Source organism: Macaca nemestrina, chromosome 15 (genome assembly GCF_043159975.1).
Source record: "Macaca nemestrina isolate mMacNem1 chromosome 15, mMacNem.hap1, whole genome shotgun sequence".
In the NCBI taxonomy this organism is placed as follows: Eukaryota; Metazoa; Chordata; class Mammalia; order Primates; family Cercopithecidae; genus Macaca; species Macaca nemestrina.
In genome coordinates, this window is record NC_092139.1 from 92993508 (window position 1) to 93018856 (window position 25349).

Sequence of the window (25349 nt, forward strand, 5' to 3'; positions counted from 1 at the left end):
GTGGTCTGAGCGAGTACTTGATACAATTTTGATTTTCTTAAATTTGAGAACTCTTTATGTCCTTTTGCTTTTTAACTTATGTTTCTATTTATATCTTATTGTATGTCTTAACGTTGTTGCTATTTTTGATTGGTTCACCTTTTAGTGTTTCTACTTGAGTAGTTTACACACCACCGTTACTGTGTTTTTCTGTGCACTTACTATGACCAGTAAGTTTTGTACCTTCAGATGAATTCCTATTGCTCCTCAACATCCCTTTCTTTCTGATTGAAGTACCCCTTTTAGCATTTCTTATAGGGCAGATCTGGTGTTGAAATCCCTCAGCTTTTGTTTGTCTGGAAAAAGTCTTTCTCCTTTTTTGAAGGATATTTTTACCGGGTATATTATTCTAGGGTAATTCTTTTTTCCTTCAGCACTTCAGATTATCTCTCCTGGCCTGTATGGTTTCCACTGAAAAGTCTGCTGCCAGATGTATTGGAGCTCCATTCTATGTTGTTTTTCTCTTGCTGCTTTTAGGATCCTTTATCCTTGACATTTGGGAGTTTGATTATCAAATGCCTTGAGGTAGTCGTCTTTGGGTTAAATCTACTGTAACCACCTTATACTTAGCTATTGATATCTTTCTTTAGGTTTGGGAAGTTTTGCTATCTCTTTGAGTGAATTCTGTACCATTATCTCTTTACCTCGTCTATAAGGACAGTAACTCTTAGATTTGCCCTTTTGAGGCTATTTTCTAGATTTTGTAGGCATGCTTCTGTGTTTTCTTTCTTTTTTTATGATACTTTAAGTTCTAGGGTACATGTGCACAACGTGCAGTTTTGTTACGTATGTATACATGTGCCATGTTGGTGTGCTGCACCTGTTAACTCGTCATTTACATTAGGTATATGTGTTTTCTTTTATCTCCTCTATGTATTTTCAAACAGCCTGCCTTTGAGCTCAGTAATTCTTCTGCTTGATTTAATTCTGCTCTTAAGAGACTCTGATGTATTCTTCAATATGTCAATTGTATGTCCCAACTCCAGAATTTCTACTTGAATCTTTTTAATTATTTCCATCTCTTTGTAGAATTCATCTACTAGAATTCTCAATTCTCTGTTATCTTGAATTTGAGTTTCTTCAAAATAGCTATTTTGAATTGTCTGAAAGGTCGCATATCTATTTCTCCAGGATTGGTGCCTGGTGCCTTATTGAGTTCATTTGCTGAGGTCCGTGTTCTCCTGGATAGTCTCGATGCTTGGGGAAGTTCACGAGTGTTTGGGCGTTGAAAGTTAGGTTTTCGTTATTGTCTTCGCCGTCCAGGCTTGTTTGTATTCATCTTCCTTGGGAAGGCTGTCCAGGTGTTCAGAAGGACTTGGGTATTGTGATCTAAGTCACATCTGCATCAGGGGACATCCCAAGCACAGTAATACTATGGTTCGCGCAGATTCATAGTGATATCACTTTGGTGATCTTGGTATGATCCGGAAGATTTCTGGATGACCAGGCAGAGAGTCTTGTTTGCTTACTTTCTGTCTCTCTCTGTGCTGAGCCACCTGGATCTGGGTTTGGGGTGACACAAGCACCCCTGTGGTGATGACCAATGGGACTGCACTGGGTCAGACCTGAAGCCAGCACAGCACTGGGTCTTTCCCAAGGCCCACTGTGACCACTACCAGGCTACCACCTATGTTGGATCAAGGTCCTAAGGCTCTGCAATCAAGTGGCAAAGCAGCCAGACTGGTGTCCTTCCCTTCAGGAGCAGTAAGTTCCCCCAGGCCCTGGGCAGGTGCAGAGAATGCCATTCAGGGGTCAGGGACTGGAGTCAAAAATCATAGAAACCTACCTGGTATTCTGTTGTACTGTGGCTGAGCTGGCACTCAAACCACGATGCAGACCTTTCGCACTCTTCCCTTTCTTTTTTTCTTTTCTTTTTATTCATTTATTTTTTGAGACAGTCTTACTGTGTCGCCTAGGCTGGAGTGCAGTGGTGCAATCTCGGCTCACTGCAACCTCCACCTCCTGGGTTCAAGCGATTCTCGTGCCTCAGCCTCCCAAGTAGCTGGGATTGCAGGTGCCCACCACCACAGCCAGCTAATTTCTAGTAGAGATGGGGTTTCACCAGGTTGGCTGGATCTCCTGACCTCAAGTAATCCACCCGCCTCAGCCTCCCAAAGTCCTGGGATTCTAGGGGTGAGCCACCGCATCCTGTCCCCTTCTCTTTCTACACATAGAGGAGCCTCACCCCATGGCCACTACCACCACAGGCCCATAGGGAGTACTGCTAGGCTACTGCCAATGTTCCTTTAAGGTCCATGGGCTCTTCAGTCAGCTTGCGGTGAACGCTGCCAGGCCTAGGAATTACCCTTCAGGGCAGCGTGCTCCACCTTGGCCCAAGGCAGGTCCAGAAATGCCATCCACGAGCCAAGGCCTGGGATTAGGGACCCCAAAAGCCCACTTGGTGCTCTACCCCACTGTGGTTGAGCTGGTACCTAAGGTGCAAGACAAAAGTCCCCTTTACTTTTCCCTCTACTTTTCTCAAGCAGGAGTCTCTCCCCATAGCCACAACAGCTGGGAATATGCTGGTTCTCACCTGAAACCAGCATCTCTGAGTCCACTCAAGGCCCTTGACATTCTACCTGGCTATTATTGCTGGTTCTTCAGAGCCCAAGGGCTCTTTAATCAGTAGGTGATGAATCCTGCCTGGGCTGGGTCCTCCCCTTCAAAGCATCAGGTTTCCCTTCTGGCCCAGGGTATGTCTAGAAATGTCATCCAAGAGCTAGGGCCCAGAATGGGGGCCTCACAACCCTGACTCTTGTCCTATCCTACTGTAGCTGAGCTGGTATCCAAGATACAAGACAAAGTCTTCACTCTTCCTTCTTTTCTCCTGAAGCAGAAAGAAGGGGCCATTTTTGGAGCTTTGAGCTGTGCTGCCTTGGGTTGGGGTGATGTAAGCACTCTCTTAGCTACCCTGACTGGTGTCTCAGTAGATCACGTCCCCTACCCCTCTACCCCCAGTTTACAAGCTCTGAGCTCAGATCAGCATTAGGACTTACCTAGGGATTGCAGTCTTTGTGGCCTAGACTGTTTCTCAGGTTCACTTAGGGCCACAGAGCACTCCAGCCCATGGTGGCGAGGCTTTCCAGAACTCGAGCTCTGACCACTGGGGTGGGCAATTCCCCTCTGTCTAGGGCCAGAATCAAATGTTTCCCCAGTGGGTGGCCATCAGCTGAGTACAGCCCAGGTCTGCTTTCTGCTGTGACAGGGCAGTGCTGATTTTAATGCAAAGCCTCACAGTTGCTGTGCTCTCCCTCTCCCAACTGCACAGATTCTCCACGCCATGCAGGGGTGGGAGAAGGGTGACGTCAGCAATTCAAGACTGTTTTTCCCACCTTCAGTGCCTCTTTCAGCAATAGAAAGTAAAAACCAGACACTGAGTGCTCACCTGATGTTTGGTTCCTATGAAGGTGCTCCCTTTGTACAGATACTTGTCAAACTTAGTGTTCCTCTTGTAGGGATGATCAGTGGAGGCCTCTATTTGGCCATCTTACTCTATCTTTGGTTAAATGTTTCAAGTGTCATTCCTTGGAATAGAGTTCCCACCAAAAGACTAAATTTTTAGGGAGCACTTGCTGTGATAGAACAGTATGAAGAGCCAATCTGAGTCTAACAGCATCGAAAAGCTCCAAAAGAAACTTCACATCATATACAATTAAGTTTATTAGCACTAAGACTGATTCACAAATTGTGCAGCACTCAATCAGAAGGGGTTCAGCGAGCTCTGCTGCAGCAGTGTGAGCAGTGAGCTTTTATAGGCTGATGAGAAATAGGACAAAATACATTTGCTCTATTTAAGTGGAAGAACTCTAGTTGGTAACTGGTATTTTCTGATTGGTAAAGTCTCTGGCTTTGCTTTACTGTTTACATTGGGCTTTGCTTTGCCTGCATGGGAACCTAAAGCTCTGGAGTCATCTCCCCCGCAATGGCCTCTCAACGAAAATTTTTTGCACCTAGGATAGAATTCAGTTCTGTTAACCTATATCTTATTGAAAAAAATACCTAAATTGGCCATTCAAGTTTATAATTGTAACATTTCAATAGGAGATAGCACATATTTACATAAGTTGATCTTTAAAGTTTTATGCTAGGTCTTATAATTCTTTTCCAGGTTAAAGCCAATTCACAAGGAGACTGGTCAAGAGAAATAAGAGAATTACCGTTACTTAATGCAATGCCGCTACATAGTTGGCTCATACTCCATAGTAGGAGCAGTCACAGGGAAGCCATGTCCTTAAAGAGTCATCTACAGAGTGTCACAGCCCCCATGGGCATAACTATGAAACCAGCAGAAATGTAAGTAGAGCAGAAATTACTTCCAATTTGAAAATCAGTTAACAATCTTAAAGTATAACAACTAAAATGTTGTAGGAATTGGTCACTGTATCAAAACCTTAAAAGTCTGTAAAGTCTAATCTCTAGTCAAAAAATATTAAAACAGACTTTGTGATATATGGTTTACGGCTATTAAGATACATGTTGTAGAAGGTATGAGAATTAAGAACTTGATGTGAATGGATGGAGAATATTAAGAATTCTCAGTCATGTTTCAAAAAAACTGAACTGAAACTTTCTAGAGCAGTTTTAGGTTTACAGCAAAATTAAGAGGAAGTTACAGAGACTTCTCATATATATCCTGCCCCCAATAATGCATAGCCTCCCCCATCAACATCCCCTACCAGTGTGGTACATTTGTTACAGCCGATGAGCCCACATTGAAATATCATAATCACCCAAAGTCCATAGTTTACAGTAGGGTTTACTCTTGGAATTGTACATTCTACTGGTTTGGACAAATGTATATGACTTGTATCCACCATCGGTTTCATGCAGAGTATTTGTCACTGCCCTAAAAGTCTTCTGTGCGTCACCTAATTATCCCTTTTTACCACCACCTACCCCTTGCGCCACAACCTCTGAGGACAATTTTTTTTTTTTTTTTTTTTTAACCATGTCCATGGTTTTGCCTTTTTAGAATGTCATCTAGTTAGACTCACACAGTATGCAGTGTTCTCAGCCTTGGCTTCTTTTGCTTCGACCTTGGATGATAAAATCTGTAGAACAAACCATCAGGGCACAGGTTTACCTGTATAACAAACCTGCATGTGTATCCCTGAACCTAAACGTTTTCTTTTTTTAAAAAAAGGGTTAGGTTCTGGTTAAGTAGCGTCTCCTGAGGGCAGGGCCTGTTAGGAACACAGGGCCCTGGTGTATTTCACAATAGTTTATTTTCTCCTTTCCCTGCTGGAAGCACGAAACAATTTTCCTCTGGTATTTATTGCGAGGACCTGGTCAAGCTCCTAGAGGTAAAACTCTCAAAATTGTGGGAGCCTCCTATGACTGGGTATACCTGGAGTTTTTAACCCTCACAGTTGTCCATGCTGAGCCTGCAGTAATTCATCAGTTACAGTTTAGATCACCTGACACAGGAACTGTTATCCTGGGAAGTTTCTTGAGTCTTTGCTCCAGCTAGCCAGGACTCCCTGTTTTGCTTATTTGTCTCTTCAATATAGGAGGCAGTGATTTGCCTTGTGTCCTCACCTCTCTTGAAAATCCTAGGAGAACTGTTCATTTTTTTCAGTCTGTTTAGCGTTTGACTTGTTAGGACAGAGTAGTGACTTCAAAGCTCCTTACAAGTAGAATCGGAAACTGAAAGTCTACTGTCTTTTTTTTTTTTTTTTTTTTTTTTGAGACGGAGTCTCGCTCTGTCGCCCAGGCTGGAGTGCAGTGGCCAGATCTCAGCTCACTGCAAGCTCCGCCTCACCTCCCGGGTTTACACCATTCTCCTGCCTCAGCCTCCTGAGTAGCTGGGACTACAGGTGCCCGCCACCTCGCCCGGCTAGTTTTTTTGTATTTTTTAGTAGAGACGCGGTTTCACTGTGTTAGCCAGGATGGTCTCGATCTCCTGACCTCGTGATCCGCCCGTCTCGGCCTCCCAAAGTGCTGGGATTACAGGCTTGAGCCACCGTGCCCGGCTGTCTTTTTTCTTTTAAACATATTTTCTACTGAAATGCATATCTTGCCTTTTTATCGTGTCTTACTTTATATTTAATTAGCTGTCTGAGATGTTTATCATGTTTCACTGGTCAGTACCTTTTGAATATGCATGCTATATTTTTTAGGATTGAAGTAGATGGGGATGCTAACTCCTATATAGACACATTACGGAAATATACCAGACCAACACTGCAGATGGTAAGTGTCTAGTTGATACATGTACAGTCTTTAGTTATTGTTCTAAACCATTTTGATAAGTATTTTAGAATTCAAAATGTTGTTGTTGGTTTCCTGAACTTGCCAACGAAAGCAGATTAACCTGCATAATATAGCTGAATACAAACTTTCATGGTTTAGCTATTCCTGAATATCACAATCTTAAGCTAATTTTCTGAGGCTTGGGGACCTGTAATTACTTTTAAAATCTCCTAACTTGAAAAAAACACACCATACAAGTGTAAAGTAGTGTGGGTATTAACAATCACTACATTCGTTAACTTTCATCCCCAGATGTAACCTGCCAAGTCTATGATCACTATCTTCTAGCCTGTGTTATTCTTCTTGCCTGGTGTTTTTCTTTTCTTTTTTTTTTTTTTTCTTTTGAGACGAAGTCTTGCTCCATGGCCCAGGCTGGAGTGCAGTGGTATGATCTCAGCTCACTGTAACCTCTACCTCCTGGTTCAAGCAATTCTCCTGCCTCAGCCTCCCGAGTAGCTGGGATTACAGGCGCCTACCATCACACCCCACTAATTTTTGTATTTTTAGTAGAGATGGGGTTTCACCATGTTGGCCAGACTGGATCACCTCAAGTGATCCACCCGCCTTGGCCTCCCAAAGCACTGGGATTACAGGCATGAGCCACCGTGCCTGGCAATTCTTGCCTGGTATTTTTCTAGGAGCTTGTTCTTTCCTTTCTTCCATTCAGTGTCTTAGACCAAGTTGTCATTATGTTTTATCTGAATTACTACAGCAAATTCTTCTTATTATTATTTTTTGAGATAGAGTCTGGCTCTGTCGCCCAGGCTGGGGTGCAGTGGTGTGATCTGGGCTCACTGCAAGCTCCGCCTCCTGGGTTCACGCCATTCTCCTGCCCCAGCCTCTCAAGTAGCTGGGACTACAGGCGCCTGCCACCATGCCCGGCTAATTTTTTGTATATTTAGTAGAGACGGGGTTTCACCGTGTTAGCCAGGATGTCTTGGTCTCCTGACCTCGTGATCAGCCCGCCTCGGCCTCCCAAAGTGCTGGGATTACAGGCGTGAGCCACTGTGCCCAGCCCCTTGAGCCTGTTTTTAACCCATCCTTGTCAACACGGTGATAAGTTCCTGGAAACTGAATAGGATAGAAATGATATTGCAGGCTTAAGCAATTGATGTATATTGCCAAATTGCCTCTTGCAGCAATTGCTGTAATTTATAATTATAAAATTTATAACATTAATGTTAACTATAATTTACATCAGTATTAACTATAATTTACAACACTATAATTTAAACACTTAATAATTTAATGTTAATTATAGTTTGTAATGTTAATTATAATTTGTTTCTTCCACATATTCGCCCTTCCAATTGTTTAATGTAACTAATAATTATAACTAATTATAATTTTCTAATAAATACATACCATATAATTGATATAATTGTTATAATTTATAACATGGCTCTAGATCCTTCACCCTCTTGGGTTCAAATATTTTCTTAATAAATTGACTCTAGCTTGTCAGTCTTCCACCTAAGTTGCCTGCTCGAGATGGTTTTTCTTTCCTGTATCACTGTTGTTGTATCTTATGGAATGTCATGTTGGCTGGTTTTCAAGGTGATTTGTATCCTGCCCAATGATGACAAACACAGATATGACAGTATAAAAAGATACCTATGTACCAAATGCCCGATTCCAAGCCAATGTGTAGTGAAAAAGACCTTAGAAAAAGTCCAGGCAAGGACCATTGTCACCAAGATCGCCCAGCAGATGAATTGCAAGATGGGAGGAGCCCTCTGGAAGGTGGAGACCGACGTACGTTGTATTTCATTGACTTCATTTAACTTATATCTAATAAAACTTAAGATTCTCTTGTTTTTTTTTTTGTTTTTTTTTTTTTTTTGAGACGGAGTCTTGCTCTGTCGCCCAGACTGGAGTGCAGTGGCCGGATCTCAGCTCACTGCAAGCTCCACCTCCCGGGTTCACGCCATTCTCCTGCCTCAGCCTCCGAGTAGCTGGGACTACAGGCGTCCGCCACATCGCCCGGCTAGTTTTTTGTTATTTTTTAGTAGAGACGGGGTTTCACCATGTTAGCCAGGATGGTCTCGATCTCCTGACCTCGTGATCCACCCGTCTCGACCTCCCAAAGTGCTGGGATTACAGGCTTGAGCCACCACGCCCGGCCTCTTAATTGTTAATGCTTAAATTTTGCTCACGTTCTAACTCTACTACCTTTTCAAAAAAAACTTAAGGTACAAAGAACAATGTTCGTTGGCATTGATTGTTTCCACGATATCGTAAATCGACAGAAATCAATAGCAGGATTTGTGGCAAGTACCAATGCTGAATTAACAAAGTAAGTAAGCTCTGGTAGATATTGTTTAGTTGGTAGCTGACTGTGGACCAAACAGAAAAGATGAACCTAATTAATATTTGTTAACTCAAGAGGTTGGGAATTTGACAGATGAGTTATTCTTAGTCATGTGCTCTCCTGATTTTGCTGGCAAAGTTATGTTCCCAGAACATTTTTGCACGATTGGCTGCTCTACATCATTTTCCATTGCTGCCTAACATACCACAAACGTGGCAGTTGATGACAATGCCCGTCTCTATCTGCACAGTTCTTCTCACCAGACACCTGGTAGTTCACAGCTCTCAGGACCTTACAAGGCATAAATGAAGGTATCAGCCAAGCCACATTATCATCTGGAGGCTGGGCAGCCCTCCCCTTCCAAGCTCATGTCATTGTGGCTGAATCCATTTCTTTGTGGTTGGATGACAGAGGTCCTTGTTTTGTTTTTATTGTTGGCTGTCAGCTGCAGGCCAGTCTTGATTTCTCTCACATAGCAAACCCCTCTCCATCTTCCAACCAGCCAGGGCACATTGAGCCCTTGTTCTGTGTTGAATCTGACCACCTCTTCTGCCATCAGCCAGAAAAAACATCCCTGCTTTTAAAGGAGCTCATTTTCCCATTTGGAAAACCTTTATCATAAAGTCAATGGAGCCATATAGCATAACATAATCACAGGGGTGGTATCCTGCCGTGATCACAGGCTCCAGGGATTAGAACAGGTAGAGTTCTGTCTACCATAGGCTCTGCTCAGTAAATGTCTTAAATGGATATCACTAACACATAGTGAAATATTTGAGATGTGCGTGGGTAAAGAGACATTGAAACATAATAAGTGGTCAGAGATCTGTAAGTATAAGATCTTGTCTTCATATACTTGCATGTGATGTACTTCCGAGAGGAGACGTACGTCTATATCCCATGCTCTTGTTTTCTCCCAGGGTGCTTTTATTTTCTGTTCTCAGAGTAGAAACCACGCTGTACCTTGAAATAAGTTTGCAGTCTTAAGTTTGCCGTCCTTTGCGCATTACTTGATGTGTGACCATTGCAAATTACCTCTATGTTTAACAATGATCGTGGCCCACTAGGTATAATTCAGGAATCTTTTAAGGAAGATCCATCTTTATTTCCATAGATGATTACTTTTTTTCCAGTCATATTCTGCTTCAATATGATAACACTGTTTCGTTCTACTTTTTGTTTGAAAATAACAATCATAGGGAAAAATTACACTTTCAATTATTCAACAGATGCTTTTTCAAGTAATAAACTTATTTTAATAGTGTAAAATCTGCTTTCCAATCAATGAATGAAAAACTTCCAGAAAAATTATGAAAATAGCCAATACCTTGAACAAAGAGAAACACACATAGCTAAGTAAATATTACAATTACGTACTCCAAACCCAAGAAAGCAGAGACCATCACGAACCAAATCATTCTTGGAGCTGTCAACAGATTTTTCTGAGTGGCTGCCATGTTCCGATGCTGACACTGGCAGTGAAAATGTGGAGCCAAGACGCCTGGTCATACCCTATGAATTAAATCCTAGTGAGAAAAGGCAGACAGACAGATACATCACAATATGTCAGGTGGTCAGATGGGGTTACTCTGAAGTAAACAAGAATGCAGTAAGGCGATAGAAACTTGAGACAGCATACCATTTTACTGGCTATGTTGAAGTTGTCACAACAGCTGCCACCATTCCAAAGCAAACCCCTTCCTCAGTGAGGGGGAACATGTAGGAGCCACTGTTGAGAGCATTGATCCCAAAGCAGGAGCCATGGGGAGCACAGGGTTTTCCTTTTATTGCACTCCCCCGTAGGCGAAACTGCAGTCGTCTTGTACAATAAAGCATGACTAATTTGTAGTAATGTGAATAAATGCTTCCATTCTATTTGACTATTTGTATGCACTCAGAATTTTCTAAAATGCCTAAGATCAAAAGAGACCAACCAAGACTTTGATCTCTGTGGCGATATGAATTGATGGTAAAATGTCCTCAACTACTGATAGTAATATTTTTTTGCTCGTAGTTTAATGCAAACTCAAAATGAGATTTTAAGAATCTTGTTTTCCAAACTGGTGGTTTGTTTTTTCTGTGAACAGGTGGTACTCTCAATGTGTCATCCAGAAAACAGGAGAAGAGCTTGTGAAAGAGCTGCAGACCTGCTTGAAAGGTCAGTGTCTTGTAGAGGTTGGGGAACCCGACACTATACAAGTAGTTCTCTACCAGTGGACCTGTTGCCTCCAGAGGACACTTAGTAATGACTGAACCTTTAGTGTTTGGGATCTCAACTGGGGTGGAGGTGGTACTGCCATTGAGTCTAGTGGGTAGAAGACAAAGATGCCGCTAAACATCCTAGCATGCATAGGTTGACCCCATCTCCACCACCTCCACCACAAATTTTCCGGATCAAAACTTCCATAGTGCTGTTGCTGAGGAACCCCGGAATAGACAGGACTCATGCAGTAAAACTGCCCTGAAAGCTACAGTGTTGGGAATAGACAGGACTTAAGCAGTAAAATTGCCCTGAAAGCTGCAGTGTTAAAAGATGGACTTAGAATTTGTCAAAAGCAGCAAAGGCTAGTTTGTTCCAAGTTACGGTTTATTTACACAAGCTTCTGATTTCCTCTCAGCTGCCCTGGATGTCTGGTGTAAAAACGAATCATCGATGCCGCATTCTGTTATTGTGTATCGGGACGGAGTGGGAGATGGTCAGCTTCAAGCATTGCTTGACCATGAAGCGAAAAAGATGTCGACCTACTTAAAAACCCTCTCTCCTAACAAGTAGGTTGTATTAATTGTAAAGTGTAGTGACTCATCCCTGTAATCCCGGCACTTTGGGTGGTCAAGGTGGGCAGATCACTTAAGCCCAGGAGTTCAAGACCAGCTTAGGCAACGTAGAGGGACCCTGTCTCTACAAAAAATAAAAAAATTAGCTGAGCCCGGTGGCGTGTGCCTGCAGTCCCAGCTACTCAGAAAGCTGAGGTGGGCAGGTCACTTGAGCCTAGGAGCACTGCACTCATACCTGGGTGACACAGTGAGACCTTGTCTCAAAAAAAATCGTACTGTGAAGATTTTAGCTTGACAGTTTAGTCTTTGAAAAAAAATCTGATGTTTTTTAGGGGAAAACACCAATACAATATGTGATGAGAACAGGCGCTTCATATAAATAGTGGCTTCTGTGAATGAGAGTAGGAGCTTGATATAAATAGTGGCTTCTGTGGATGGGTGGAGGGAGCGCGGGGAAGACCCTTCTGCTTTGATTTTGCGTTCCACGCCCAAGTCAGAATGCAAAGCAGAATTGGACCTGGCAGGAGCAGACTGCTTCCACCATAAAGCTCCAGCTGAATCTTCCTACTTTATTTCAAGCCTTGCTTTGGGAGGGCTTGTTAACCTCAGATAATCATAGAAATCCATGAACGGCCCGGCATGGTGGCTCACGCCTGTAATCCCAGCACTTTGAGAGGCGGAGGCGGGTGGATCACTTGAGGCCAGGAGTTTGAGACCAGCCTGGCCACCATAGCAAAACCCCATCTCTGCTAATAAAAATACAAAAATTAGCCAGGCGTGGTGGCGCACACCTGTAATATCAGCTACTTGGGAGGCTGAGCCATGAGAATCGCTTGAACCTGGGAGAGGGAGGCTGTAGTGGGCTGAGATCATGCCACTGCACTCCAGCCTGGGGGACAGAGTCAGACTCCATCTCAAAAAAAGAAGAAATCCATGAACGTAGCCTGCCAACAGTTCACACTTATCCTGGACTTTTGTGTATCTCCAGACTGGAGGAGCCAGCGGGAGGGAATCTCCAGCCCTAAGACTTACAAAACCTGGAAAACTCCACTTTTGTAAAACTCCTGTTTCCTGAGGGCCCGCTGCCCAGCCGGGATTGTAGGAATGATCCTAAAGTTGTGAGGAAGGGACCCTTCCCCTGGGATGTGGGTGGCTATGAATAAATACCTCCTCATTTACTGCTTCAATTGGGCACATGGAGCTTAGACAGTAAAATTAGGGTGTAAGGAGGGCTGCTGTCCATTCTTCTTAATGGGTCCTAAATGTAAAACAGATGTTTTAATACACTGTATACTTCTGAGGTAAGACTGAGTAAACCTAGAGACACTTACCCTAAATTTTTTTAAGTTTCACTCTAGCTTTCATTGTGGTGAAGAAACGAATAAACACTAGATTTTTTCTTAAGCGTGGAAGCGATTTTCAAAATCCACCTCCAGGAACAGTTATTGACATAGAGTTGACTAGGAATGAATGGTAAGTCATCTGTATTTTTTGTATCTGGATCTATAATTTTCTCAATTTGCTTCAGTTCAGTACAATCACTTAATTCCAATAAATTTACCTTAAAGCGTTTCTGATTCTTTTTTTTTTTTTTTTTTGAGACGGAGTCTTGCTCTGTCGCCCAGGCTGGAGTGCAGTGGCCAGATCTCAGCTCACTGCAAGCTCTGCCTCCTGGGTTTACGCCATTCTCCTGCCTCAGCCTCCCAAGTAGCTGGGACTACAGGCACCCACCACCTCGCCCGGCTAGTTTTTTGTATTTTTTTTAGTAGAGACAGGGTTTCACTGTGTTAGCCAGGATGGTCTCGATCTCCTGACCTCGTGATCCGCCCGTCTTGGCCTCCCAAAGTGCTGGGATTACAGGCTTGAGCCACCGCGCCCGGCCCATTTCTGATTCTTTAGAACTAATTTGGTCTGTTTTTTTACTATTGGGTAGAGATTCCTCATTTGGATCTAGAAATTGCAATTAGTCTTTTGGTTGTCGAAGTTCCTTCATCAAACATTTGTAAATGTCTGTGACCACATAAGAGTTAACTTCAGTGTGGCCCTAAAACCCTTTAAATTATGAATACAAAAGATAGCAAGTGATGTTTATATTAACAATTTGGAGTCATCACAAATCGAATTATATTGAATATATCATGACCATCAAAATGTTTATGCAGTAGCCTAAGAGGTTATCTATCTGTCTGTCTGTCTGTCTGTCTCTGTCTATCTATCTGATGGAGTCTTGCTCTGTCGCCTAGGCTGGAGTACAGTGGCGCAATCTCAGCACACTGCAACCTCTGCCTCCCAGGTTCAAGCAATTCTCCTGCCTCAGCCTCCTGAGCAGCTGGGATTACAGGTGCCTGCCACCACGCCCAGCTAATGTTTTGTATTTTTAGTAGAGATGGGGTTTCACCATGTTGGCCAAGCTGGTCTCGAACTCCTGACCTCAAGTGATCCACCCACCTTGGTGACCCAAGGTGCTGGGATTACAGGTGTGAGCCACCACGTCCAGCCAGAGGTTTCTATTTTAAAAATGTCTTTCTGGCCGGGCGCGGTGGCTCAAGCCTGTAATCCCAGCACTTTGGGAGGCCGAGACGGGCGGATCACGAGGTCAGGAGATCGAAACCATCCTGGCTAACACGGTGAAACCCCGTCTCTATTAAGAAACACAAAAAACTAGCCGGGCGAGGTGGCGGGCGCCTGTAGTCCCAGCTACTCGGGAGGCTGAGGCCGGAGAATGGCGTGAACCCGGGAGGCGGAGCTTGCAGTGAGCTGAGATCCGGCCACTGCACTCCAGCCTGGGCGACAGAGCGAGACTCCGTCTCAAAAAAAAAAAAAAAAAAAAAATGTCTTTCTGCTTTAAAACAGCAGTGTGGGGCTGGGCGTGGTGGCTCATGCCTGTAATCTCAGCACTTTGGGAGGCCAAGGCGGGCGGATCATGAGGTCCAGAGATCAAGAGCATCCTGGCTAACATGATGAAACCCCATCTCTACTAAAAATACAAAACATTAGCCGGGTGTGGTGGTGGGTGCCTGTAGTCTCAGCTACTCAGGAGGCAGAGGCAGGAGAATGGTGTGAACCTGGGAGGCGGAGCTTGCAGTGAGCGAAGATTGCACCACTGCACTCTAGCCTGGGCGACAGAGCGAGACTCTGTCCCAAAACATAAAAAAATAAAAAAATAAACAGCAGTGTGAAAAAAGAGACCAGTTTCTTTCATGTGAAACATTTTGTATGACACTTATTCTTTGTTATCCTGAACAAAGAAATGATGTGTTCAGAAAGTAATACTGAATAGGCTACAAAATAGTTTCATATAGTCAGCCCTGTTGTTCATGGATGCAAGGAAAGTAATTCCAAACAGTGATTTAGAAGTCTTTTTCTTGTTATGAGGATGTAAGTCATTATGAGTGAGAGCCAGCCTTTAAGACATTAAGATTAGACATAACTTCCAGAAGATGAAATGGTTAGAGACATTCTATATAAAAATGTACTGAAAAAAGAAAAGATATAAAAAGGAATAAAGGCCATAAGAATGTCTAATGAAAAGGTCAATTTGTATTTGAATATCTAACAAACATGAATATAGTCAAAATGAAGAAAAATCAGTGGAAGGGTTAAAAGAGTAGGTTAGACATAAAAGAAAACAAATTGTTAACTGGAACATATGTTCACAAAATTTCCATAATGCAGTGGAGAGCCATAAAGATGTGGAAGATATAAAAAAAAGTTTAGAAAAATGTAAGGCAAAATAAGATTTGCTCTATATCTAATAGAAGTTTCAGTAGTAGATAAGATATGATGGGGGTGTGGTGGGGTGGAGCAATATTCAAAGAGAAAGTCTGAGATTCTGAATCCTCAGATTGAAGAATAACAAGATTTGGGCAAAGATCAGTAAAAGTTCACACTTAGAAATGTTATAGCGAAACTTCAGCAGGCATAAGAAAATCTAAAAGCAACCACAGGAATAATATATTTACAAACAATAAAAATCACATTCAGCAAGAGTAGAAACAAGAATACTATGAAATATCTTTAAAATGCTTAAAAATAGCCATCAAGCTAGAATTTGATACCCAGCTAACTTATCAAGGGTGACAGTGAAATACAAACATGCTCAGTTTGTGCATATACAGTATATACATTAGCAGATCCACCAGACCCTCACTGAGAGAACTACCCCAAAAGACTGTATTTTAGGAAGAAGGAAATCGAACAGTGAAGGGAGAATGAAATGCAAGAAGCAATGCTGATGAGTTACGATGGCGCATAAAAAAGCCTTGATTTCATAAATGACAATTTATAGGGTATATTAAAACAAGACCTGGCCGGGCGTGGTGGCTCACACCTGTAATCCCAGCACTTTGGGAGGCTGAGGCGGGTGAATCGCGAGGTCAAGAGTTCGAGACCAGCCTGACCAACATGGTGAAACCCTGTCTCTACTAAAAATACAAAAATTAGCTGGGCATGGTGGTGGGCACCTGTAATCCCAGCTACTTGGGAGGCTGAGGCAGGAGAATTGCTTTAACCCAGGAGGTAGAAGTTGCAGTGAGCTGAGATTGCATCACTGCACTCCAGCCTGGGCAACAGAGCGAGACTGTGTCAAAAAAAAAAAAAAAAAAAAAAAAAAAAACCCTAAAATACTGGATATAACACTTACATAGAAAAGGAGTTATGAGGTTAAAGCATAATAAGATTCTTCAGTTATTAGGGAAAATGATAAAGCTTCTGGTGCTTTATACTTAAAGCAGTTACATAAATGAAAGATTTAATGTGAAACCACAGTGGAAATCATGACATTCATACCAAGAGTTAGGAAGAAATGAAGTAAAATGAAGGAAAGGCAGAAACATTTGATCAATCTAGTGCAAGGCAGGAAAGGATTAAAGGAAGGAGCAAATAAAAAGTATCATAAACATAAAGTACAACATAAGATTGTAAACATAAAAATAAATTCAATATTTATAACACACACATAGATCAATCTTATGGGTTGTATTAAGAAGTTTAAATATAGTCCAGTGATCCTCAGCGAGGCAGCAGGCCTTCATCCCAGGATCTCTGAATGGAATTATCTACAGCCATATCAGATCAAATGCGCCAATCTTGTTTCTTCCTCTAGGTTTCAGTGCATGTACTTGAAGTCAAAATCCCACAAGAGTTACTATCTCTGTCAGTGATTTAATTGCATTCTATAAATTTGATCTCTCAAATCATTGCTCAGTTAGACAGGTTTCTAAATGCAAAGGAAACTTAGTCTATAGAATAGATTTTTGTAAGCTATTTTACTAAATGTTTTCATTTCAGACATTAGGTTTACTTAACTGTACCCTCTTTCGAAAATGAGCTGATACCCACATGTCCTATATTTCCAGGTATGACTTTTTTATTGTGAGTCAGTCTGTGCAAGATGGAACTGTTACCCCCACTCATTATAACGTCATCTATGACACGATTGGCTTGAGCCCAAATACAGTACAGCGTTTAACATACTGTCTATGCCACATGTATTATAATTTACCAGTAAGTACTTTCTGTTACTTTTTTCTTCAGATTTTTAAAATGTACTATTCAAGATTGAACAATGTTGGACCTCTGAATTGGCTTCCATGAATTTAAATTTAGGGAAAGTAGATGTAAAGTGAAAAAAATTTAGTTGTGTTTTTGTTTTTGTTTTTGTTTCCCTACTAAAGGGCATCATTCGAGTTCCAGCGCCTTGCCACTATGCGCACAAGCTGGCTTACCTCGTGGGACAGTCCATTCACCAGGAACCGAATCGTTCCCTGTCAACCCGTCTCTTTTACCTTTGACCTGCAGAGGAAGACCTGATGTGATACTGAAACCACAACGTGTAAGCCTGTCTTCCTTTTGAAGCAGGATGTCTGAAATATTTTCCTAGGTCCATAGCTTTAAATTCCCATTGTTCTTGATTGGACATGGGAGAGATTCAGAGTGATATGTTCTACTCTCAGTACTATCACAGACTGATTTTTCCAGAAAGGAGAAATGACAGGGTTTGGCTTGCAGTTTCCCTTTCAAATATGTGACAGAGATCTCATAACTAAACGTGACTGAACATTTTTCACCCCAAGCAGGGCCACTCTAATAATTAAAAAGATGGGACATTTGTCACAGAGAGTACATCTGTGAACAAGTAAACTCTACTTAGAAAACTACATCTGCTTTATTTTTGAAACTTTTTTTGTTAACGGACAGGAAAGGAAGACATAAAAGTAACAACACCGAATTTCTTTCTAATATTTTGTATTTAGAATTAACCTATTACTGATGAGCTACATAGGAAGCATTGTGCTATTCCTTGTACTGGGGTGAGAATTTGGATGTATTTTTGGTGGAAAGGTCATAAAGAAAGCTTGATTACGCCTGTAATCCCCAGCACTTTTGGAAGCCCGAGGCGAGCGGATCACCTGAGGTCAAGAGTTCCAGACCAGCCTGGCCAATATAGTGAAACCTGTCTCTACTAAAAATACAAAAATTAGCCAGATGTGGCGGTGGGTACCTGTGATCCCAGCTACTCGTGAGGCTGAGGCAGCAGAATCGCTTGAAGCTGCGAGGTGGAGTTTGCAGCAAGGCAAGATCTTGCCATAGCACCCCAGCCTGGGCAACAGAGTGAGACTCTGTCTCAAAAACAAAACAAAAAATTGGCAGCTTAGGAACACAAATATTTGGTTTTTCCACAAAGAAGGAAAACTAAGCTCTGTTAATGAACTTGTTTAATTCATTCTATTGCATGGTCCCAGTATGTTATGTTAGCCGGATCAAAATCCAAAGTCTTCAGTAAGTTATTTAAGTGGAGCTATTATGTTTTTCTTGAAAGTGGACTTTTTTCTCTCCACCTAAAACTATCCTTAATTAGACTCAGGAAACAATTTTTTTTTTTAAATGTTGTTGTTGTTGTTGTTTTATATGGAGTCTTGCTCTGTCACCCAGGCTGGAGTACAATGGCGCGATCTCGACTCACTGCAACCTCGGCCTCCCAGGTTCAAGCGATTCTCCTGCCTCAGTCTCCCAAGTATCTGGAACTACAGGCATGCGCCAACACACACAGCTGATTCTTGTATTGTTAGTAGAGACGGGGTTTTGTCATGTTGGCCAGGCTGGTCTCAAACTCCTGACCTCAAGTGATCCGCCCGCCTCAGCCTCCCAAAGTGCTGGGATTACAGGTGTGAGCCACCACGCCTGGCCTTGTTTTGTTTTCTTAGATAGTGTTATTGTGGGGGTGGGTGTAGGGGTGGGGATTAACTTCAAATATACAAGAAAAGGTATATTTGGAAACATAATTGCTTGATTACATATTAGGTTTATAATTTGAACTGGTCTTGTAAGAAATAAAATGGAAAGACTTTAGAATCTAAACGCATTGTAATCTAAGTAATGTCCTCCTGAGCAGTTATTGCCAATGGCAATAAACATTGAGATGGGTCTGTAATTTAAGAAACACTAAGATAACATGTTCTTAAGTTAGAATCTGATTTATAATGATCAATTTCTAGAGGTCTAAAAATGGTTTCTTGGAAAGAACAAACTGAAAGTAGGTATTAAAACTTTCTGAATGTTCTCTCTAAATACAATATATCATTTATTCCTAACACTGTTAAATTTAAGATGATGTGATTCAATAAAGTTATTCATGTTAAAATCTGTGATTTTAACATGAATTAAACATGACTGGCTCTTGTTATTTTTAAAATGTTTTTAGCCTTCCTAATATACTAATTTGTTGCTTTCTAAGATAACTAGAAATACTGCTGTGACCAGGGAAATATCCAATTAGCCTATTAGTTCTTTATAAATTGGGTGAAGGAAGCTGGGTATCCAATATTTCCAGGAAAAGTCTCATTTCAGAGGCTTACAGATAAAAATGTAATGTATCACAACACCTCAGTTTCACATTGTTGAGCCAGGGTTGGGAGTGCTAATTAAAGGTCTGTCAGGGCTGGGCATGGTGGCTCATGCCTGTAATCCCAACACTCTGGGAGGCCGAGGTGGGTGGACCACTTGAGATCAAGAGCTCAAGACCAGCCTGGCCAACATGGTGAAACCCTGTCTCTACTAAAAATACAAAAATTAACTGGGCATGCTGGCACATACCTGTAATCCCAGCTACTTAGGAGGCTGAGGCAGGAGAATCCCTTGAACCTGGGAGGCAGAGGTTGCAGTGAAGCAAAATTGCACCACTGCACTCCAGCCTGGGTGACAGAGTAAGACTCCGTCTCAAAAAAAAAAAAAAAAAAAAAAAAAAAAAAAATCATAAGAAATCCATTTGGCCTATGAAGTAGCAATACAATAATTCAAAAAATGAACTTGACTCTGGCAGTAACATATCAATCCTTGCACTGAATACAGCTCAAAGCTGGACAAAATATTAGAATGTTGAACAGCATCAAAGTGTTAGAAACAAAATGCTTGTTCCCTGGTGCTGCAAAGAAATAGCACTCAAACATAAATTTAATTTTCTCAGCAAGGCAGTTTTCATTTTCTGCAGAAAGGGTGCTCATTGCAGATGGAACAATGGTAAGAGCACACCTGGACAGGGGAGAGGAAGGAGTTCTTATTCCTGATATAGGTGGCCCCTTCTGCTGTATTGTTCCCTTATTGGCTATGGCTGGACCACACAGTCTAAGCTAATTCCAATTGGCTGTTTTTGTTTGTTTGTTTGTTTTGTTTGTTTTTTGAGACGGAGTCTCGCTCTGTTGCCCAGGCTGGAGTGCAGTGGCCGGATGTCAGCTCACTGCAAGCTCCGCCTCCCGGGTTTCCGCCATTCTCCTGCCTCAGCCTCCCGAGTAGCTGGGACTACAGGCGGCCGCCACCTCGCCTGGCTAGTTTTTTGTACGTTTTAGTAGAGACGGGGTTTCACCGGGTTAGCCAGGATGGTCTTGATCTCCTGACCTCGTGATCTGCCCGTCTCGGCCTCCCAAAGTGCTGGGATTACAGACTTGAGCCACCATGCCCGGCCTGATTGGTTGTTTTTTAAAAAGAGCAGGAGTATGAACTGGAGTGGCAGGGTGAGTAGTCTGGCAGGAAGGAAGGAAGGAAGGTTAGCAACAACAGGTAACTAAAGGTGACTTAGGTCAGAGCAAGTGACCAGGGGTGAGTCAGGACGGAGCAGGTGACCAGGGGAACAGATGCGAACTACTGATTAAGACTGGTGGGAAAGTTGTTTACCGAAACTAGAAACAAGTGGCCAAAGGGAACCAGGAAGTTAAACTTTAAAATGGAGAATCTAAGAGCTGAACATAGTGACATATTGATTCTCTGAAGAGAAACTTGGGGTTCACTATATTTAACAAAAGGAATGGAAAAGCAGAGAAAACAGTGCCAATATCTGGCAGAAGGAAATCCAGGAATATGACCCTGGTATTTGGGACTGCTTCTTATGCCACAGATTCTGGAAGGGGCCATTGAGTGAGAAGTCAGGTTTGTTTTGACATATTTGTGAGTCTGTTTGAAAAAAAAAAACTGAAGTCCAGCAGCAGTATGGAGAGTTGTAGGTTACTTGCACACTCTGGTTTGAGACTCTCAGGGATACAGTGTAGTAAGGAGCTTGATAAAGATAAGGCTTCCCAGGAACAGAACTTACCTTTAAACCACCTGGATCGTTAATACCCCACAGTCATCAGCCAGAAGCAGTCTCGTTGCAGGATAATAACATCTTTGTCATCAATCTAACATTTCCATGCAATATATAGTACTCGGTCAACAACAACCAATATAAGAGGACAATAAGACAAAGCCAAGGGAAGCAAGACAACAGAAATAGAACCATAGGTGCTCAGGTCATGTGAGTTATCAACAGTATTCCAAAAAGTAAAATATAAATGTTGAGCAAATTGTAGAAAAGAACCAATTTGGAGATTCCAAAACTGAAAAACATAACTGAAATAGCTCAGGATGGGTAGAGCAGCATGTTTGACACAACTTAAGGAGAGAATCAATGAAATGGAAGATAGGACATGAGAGAGGCTTCTTGGCCTGGGACCAGCCTGGCCAACATGGTGAAACCCTGTTTCTACAAAAATACAAAAATTAACCAGGCATGGTGGTGGGTGCCTGTAATCCCAGCTACTGAGGAGACTGGGGGGAGAATCGCTTGAACCCGAGAGTCCGAGATTGCAGTGAGCCAAGATGGCACCATTGCACTCCAGCCTGGGTGACAGCAAAACTCCGTTAAAAAAAAAAAAAAGAAACCAATAAACGTTTTTTCTTTCGGACAAAGCGGTGCACCTCACCTGCATAGATAAGGTGTCCTCCATATGCTCCTCAGGGGAAACTAAAAGAACACAGAGCAACAGTCCATTGGTGCTGCTGAAGAATCCTGCAGAGAGCTTTGGGGGATGTGGACTGGGGCAGGAGTGTAAGGAGGTGGGTGGTTAACAAGTGTGGACTGTGCTGCTGCTGAGCTATTCTCCTTGGTGAAGGAAGGCAAAGGAGAGGAGCAGGAAGACATGAAAGTAAGAGCCTTGGCTTTCTAGCTAGCGCAACCTCACCAATGGGAAACTGTCACCTTAAGAACCAGTTAATACAGAAAAACACTGTATGGTTCAATAAGTGCATCTCATCACTCCTCTTGTCTGTTTTGAAGCCCAGGCAAATTCCTACATTTCTTGAAATAATATGGGATCATTTAGTTTCCATGAATCTACAGCCGCTGCTCTTGCATATATCTTCTATTGTATTTTTGAAATTTTTTTATGGTAAAATAGACATCACATTTATCTTCATCATTTGCAAATGTCTAATTCAGTGGCACTGTTGACATTCACAACACTGTACCCACCAGTATCTACACCACTCAATTTTTAATCAGACCCAATATAAACTCTGAACCCACAAAAAAATCTCCCTCGTACGGGTGTGGTGGCTCACGCCTGTAATCCCAGCACTTTGGGAGGCTGAGGAGGGGGCATCACCTGAAGTCAAGAGTTCAAGACCAGCCTGGCCAACATAGTGAAACCCCGCCTCTACTAAAAATACAAAAATTAGGCAATGCGTGGTGGCTCACGCCTGTAATCCCAGCACTTTGGGAGGCAGAGCTGGGCAGATCACAAGGTCAGGAGTTTGAGATCAGCCTGACCAATGTGGTGAAACCCCATCTCTACTAAAAATACAAAAATTAGCCAGGCATGGTGGTATCTGTAATCCCAGCTACTCAGGAGCCTGAGGCAGGAGAATCACTTGAACCCAGGAGGCAGAGGTTGCAGTGAGCGGAGATCATGCCACTGCACTCCATCCAGCCTGGGCAACAGAGACTCCGCCTCAAAAAAAAAAAAAAATCACAAAACAAAACACTCCCTCTCTTCTCTCCTTCCTTCCCTTAGTCTTCTATAGTTTCCGTCTCTTTGAATTTGGCCTATTCTAGACATCTTGAGAGGTGACAACGTACTGGCGGCCCTCGCTCGCTCTCAGCCTCCTCGGCCTCAGTGTCTGCTCTGGCCAGGCTTGAGGAGCCCTTCAGCCCACAATGCGCTGTGGGAGCCCCTCTGGGCTGGCCGAGGCTAGAGCCGCCTCCCTCGCTTGCGGGCAGGTGTGGAGGGAGAGGCATGGGCTGGAACCAGGGCGCGCGGCACTCGCGGGCCAGCACAAGGTCCGGGTGGGCGCGGGCTCGGCGGGCCCAGCACTCGGCGCGGCCGCCCGGCCGGCGCCTCCGGCCCCGGGCAGTGAGGGGCTTAGCACTCGGGCCAGCAGCTGCGGAGAGGGCACCGAGTCCCCCAGGACTGCCGGCCCGCCTGCGCCGCGGGCTCAAATTTTCCCGCCTCCCCGCTGGGCAGGACTAGGGACCTACAGCCCGCCATGTCCAACCCTCCCCCCGCCCCGTCCGAGCGCCCCCTCTCTCTTGCGGTGGGCTCCAGCGCGGCCGGAACCTCCCCTACTGGCGCCCGCGCCCGGTCCCATCGACCGCCCAAGGACTAAGGAGTGCAGGCTGTGGCGCCGGACTGGCGGGCAGCCCCGCCTGCAGCCCTGAAGCCAGATCCACTAGGTGAAGCCAGCTGGACTCCTGAGTCCGGTGGGGACTTAGAAAACTTTTGTGTCTGCCGGAGGATTGTATATGCACCAATCAGCACTCTCTGTCTAGCTCAGTGTTCGTGGATGCACCAATCAGCACTCTGTATCTATCGAATCTGGTGGGGACTTGGAGGACTTTTATGTCAAGCTAAAGGATTGTAAATGCACCATTCAGCACTCTGTGTCTAACTCAGGGATTGTAAAGGCACCAATCAACACCCTGTTAAAATGGACCAATCAGCTCTCTGTAAAATGGACTAATCAGCGCTCTGTAAAATGGGCCAATCCGCAGAATGTCGGTGGGGTCAGCTAAGGTAATAAAAGCAGGCTGCCCTCGCTGGCAGCGGCAATGTACGGGCGTCACTTTCTGGCTGTGTGGGTCTACAGTGCGTTTATGAGCTGTAACACTCGGCGCGGAAATCTGCAGCTTCCGTTCTTGAAACCAGTAAGACCACGAACCCGTCGGGAGGAATGGACAGCTCCAGATACGGTGCCTTAAGAGCTGTGTGACACTTACCGGAAGGTCTGCATCTTCACTCCTGAAGCCAGCGAGATCAGAAGAAAGAAACTCCAAACGTGTCCAAACATGAGAAGGAACAAATTTCGGATACACCATCTTTAAGAACTGTAACACTCACCCCGAAGGTCCGCAGCTTCATTCTTTAAGTCAGTGAGACCAAGAACCCACCAATTCCGGACAGAATCTCATGTAAGTAAAAACATGCAGTATCCTGGGTTCAAAGCGATTTTCCCACTTCATCCTCCCTACTACCTGGGTCTACAGGTGCACACCACCACACCCAGCTAATTTTTGTGTTTTTAGCAGAGGCAAGGTTTCACCATGTTGGCCAGGCTGGTCTTGGTCTCCTGACCTCAAGTGAATCCACCTGCCTTAGCCTTCCAAAGTGCTGGATTACAGGCATGAGCCACCATACACAGCCGAAAAAATATTTTAAACAGAATGAAATAAAAACGTGCCTCGTTAAGATCTGTGGGATGCAGTCAAAGCAGGGCTCAGAGGGAAATTTGTAACTGAATGCCATGTGATAGAAAAGAAAGACCTAAAGTCAATAACCTAAGCTTTTATTTTAGAAAACCAGAGAAAACAGAGCCAGTGCAATAAAAAGCAGACGGAAGAATAGAAAATATCGCATAAATCAATGGAATGAAGAAAATCAACAGAAAATGATCAAAACCAACAGCTATTTATATGAATAGATAAAAAAAAATCAATAAACCTCCAGTCAGGCTAACCACGAAGAAAGGAAGTCATAATGTACTAATAACTAAAAGAGAAGTCATCACTTGTGATTCTATGGGCATTGAGAAGACAATGAGGGGAATAATTTGAGAAAATCTATGCCCACAAATTTGATAAACTTAGGAACTGATTCCTTCAAAGGCAGAAACTATAAAACTCACCAAGGAGAAATTGATAAACTGAATAGACCTGTATTAGTTTTAGACATTGAATCGATCATTAGTAACTTTTCCAAAAAAAAAAAACCGGCTCAGATGGTTTTACTGGTAAATCCTACCAGTAATGGTTCACTCATTGTAACACATGGACCGCACCCATGTAAAAGGTGGTTAAGAAAAGAAACGGGGAGGAGGGTCTGAGAACCTTCTGTACTCTGTTCAATTTCTACGTTCGTATAAAACTGTCCTACATAAACTCTTAATTTTTTTTTTTTTTTTTTTGAGACGGAGTCTCGCTGTGTCTCCCAGGCTGGAGTGCAGTGGCGTGATCTCGGCTCACTGCAAGCTCCGCCTCCCGGGTTCACGCCATTCTCCCGCCTCAGCCTCCCAAGTAGCTAAGACTACAGGCGCCCGCCACCACGCCCGGCTAGTTTTTTGTATTTTTAGTAGAGACGGGGTTTCACCATGTTAGCCAGGATAGTCTCGATCTCCTGACCTCGTGATCCACCCGCCTCTGGCAACACTTTCAGGAAGAGCTCCATCTCAG

The 25349-nt window shown here is 43.3% G+C and overlaps 1 protein-coding gene across 1 annotated transcript in view; it reads left to right on the forward strand.

Moving 5' to 3' along the window:
• Positions 1-17470, forward strand: part of LOC105495702 (piwi like RNA-mediated gene silencing 3) — a 41772-nt gene extending 24302 nt beyond the window's left edge. Inside the window, exons 12-20 of the mRNA XM_071080960.1 lie at positions 4148-4332; positions 6159-6231; positions 7849-8046; positions 8484-8587; positions 10690-10760; positions 11221-11371; positions 12725-12850; positions 16735-16882; positions 17053-17470. Coding sequence (XP_070937061.1) covers positions 4148-4332; positions 6159-6231; positions 7849-8046; positions 8484-8587; positions 10690-10760; positions 11221-11371; positions 12725-12850; positions 16735-16882; positions 17053-17169 — 1173 coding nt within the window. The 3' untranslated portion in view covers positions 17170-17470. The remainder of the gene's footprint in view (positions 1-4147; positions 4333-6158; positions 6232-7848; positions 8047-8483; positions 8588-10689; positions 10761-11220; positions 11372-12724; positions 12851-16734; positions 16883-17052) is intronic.
• Positions 17471-25349: the final 7879 nt, after the last annotated feature.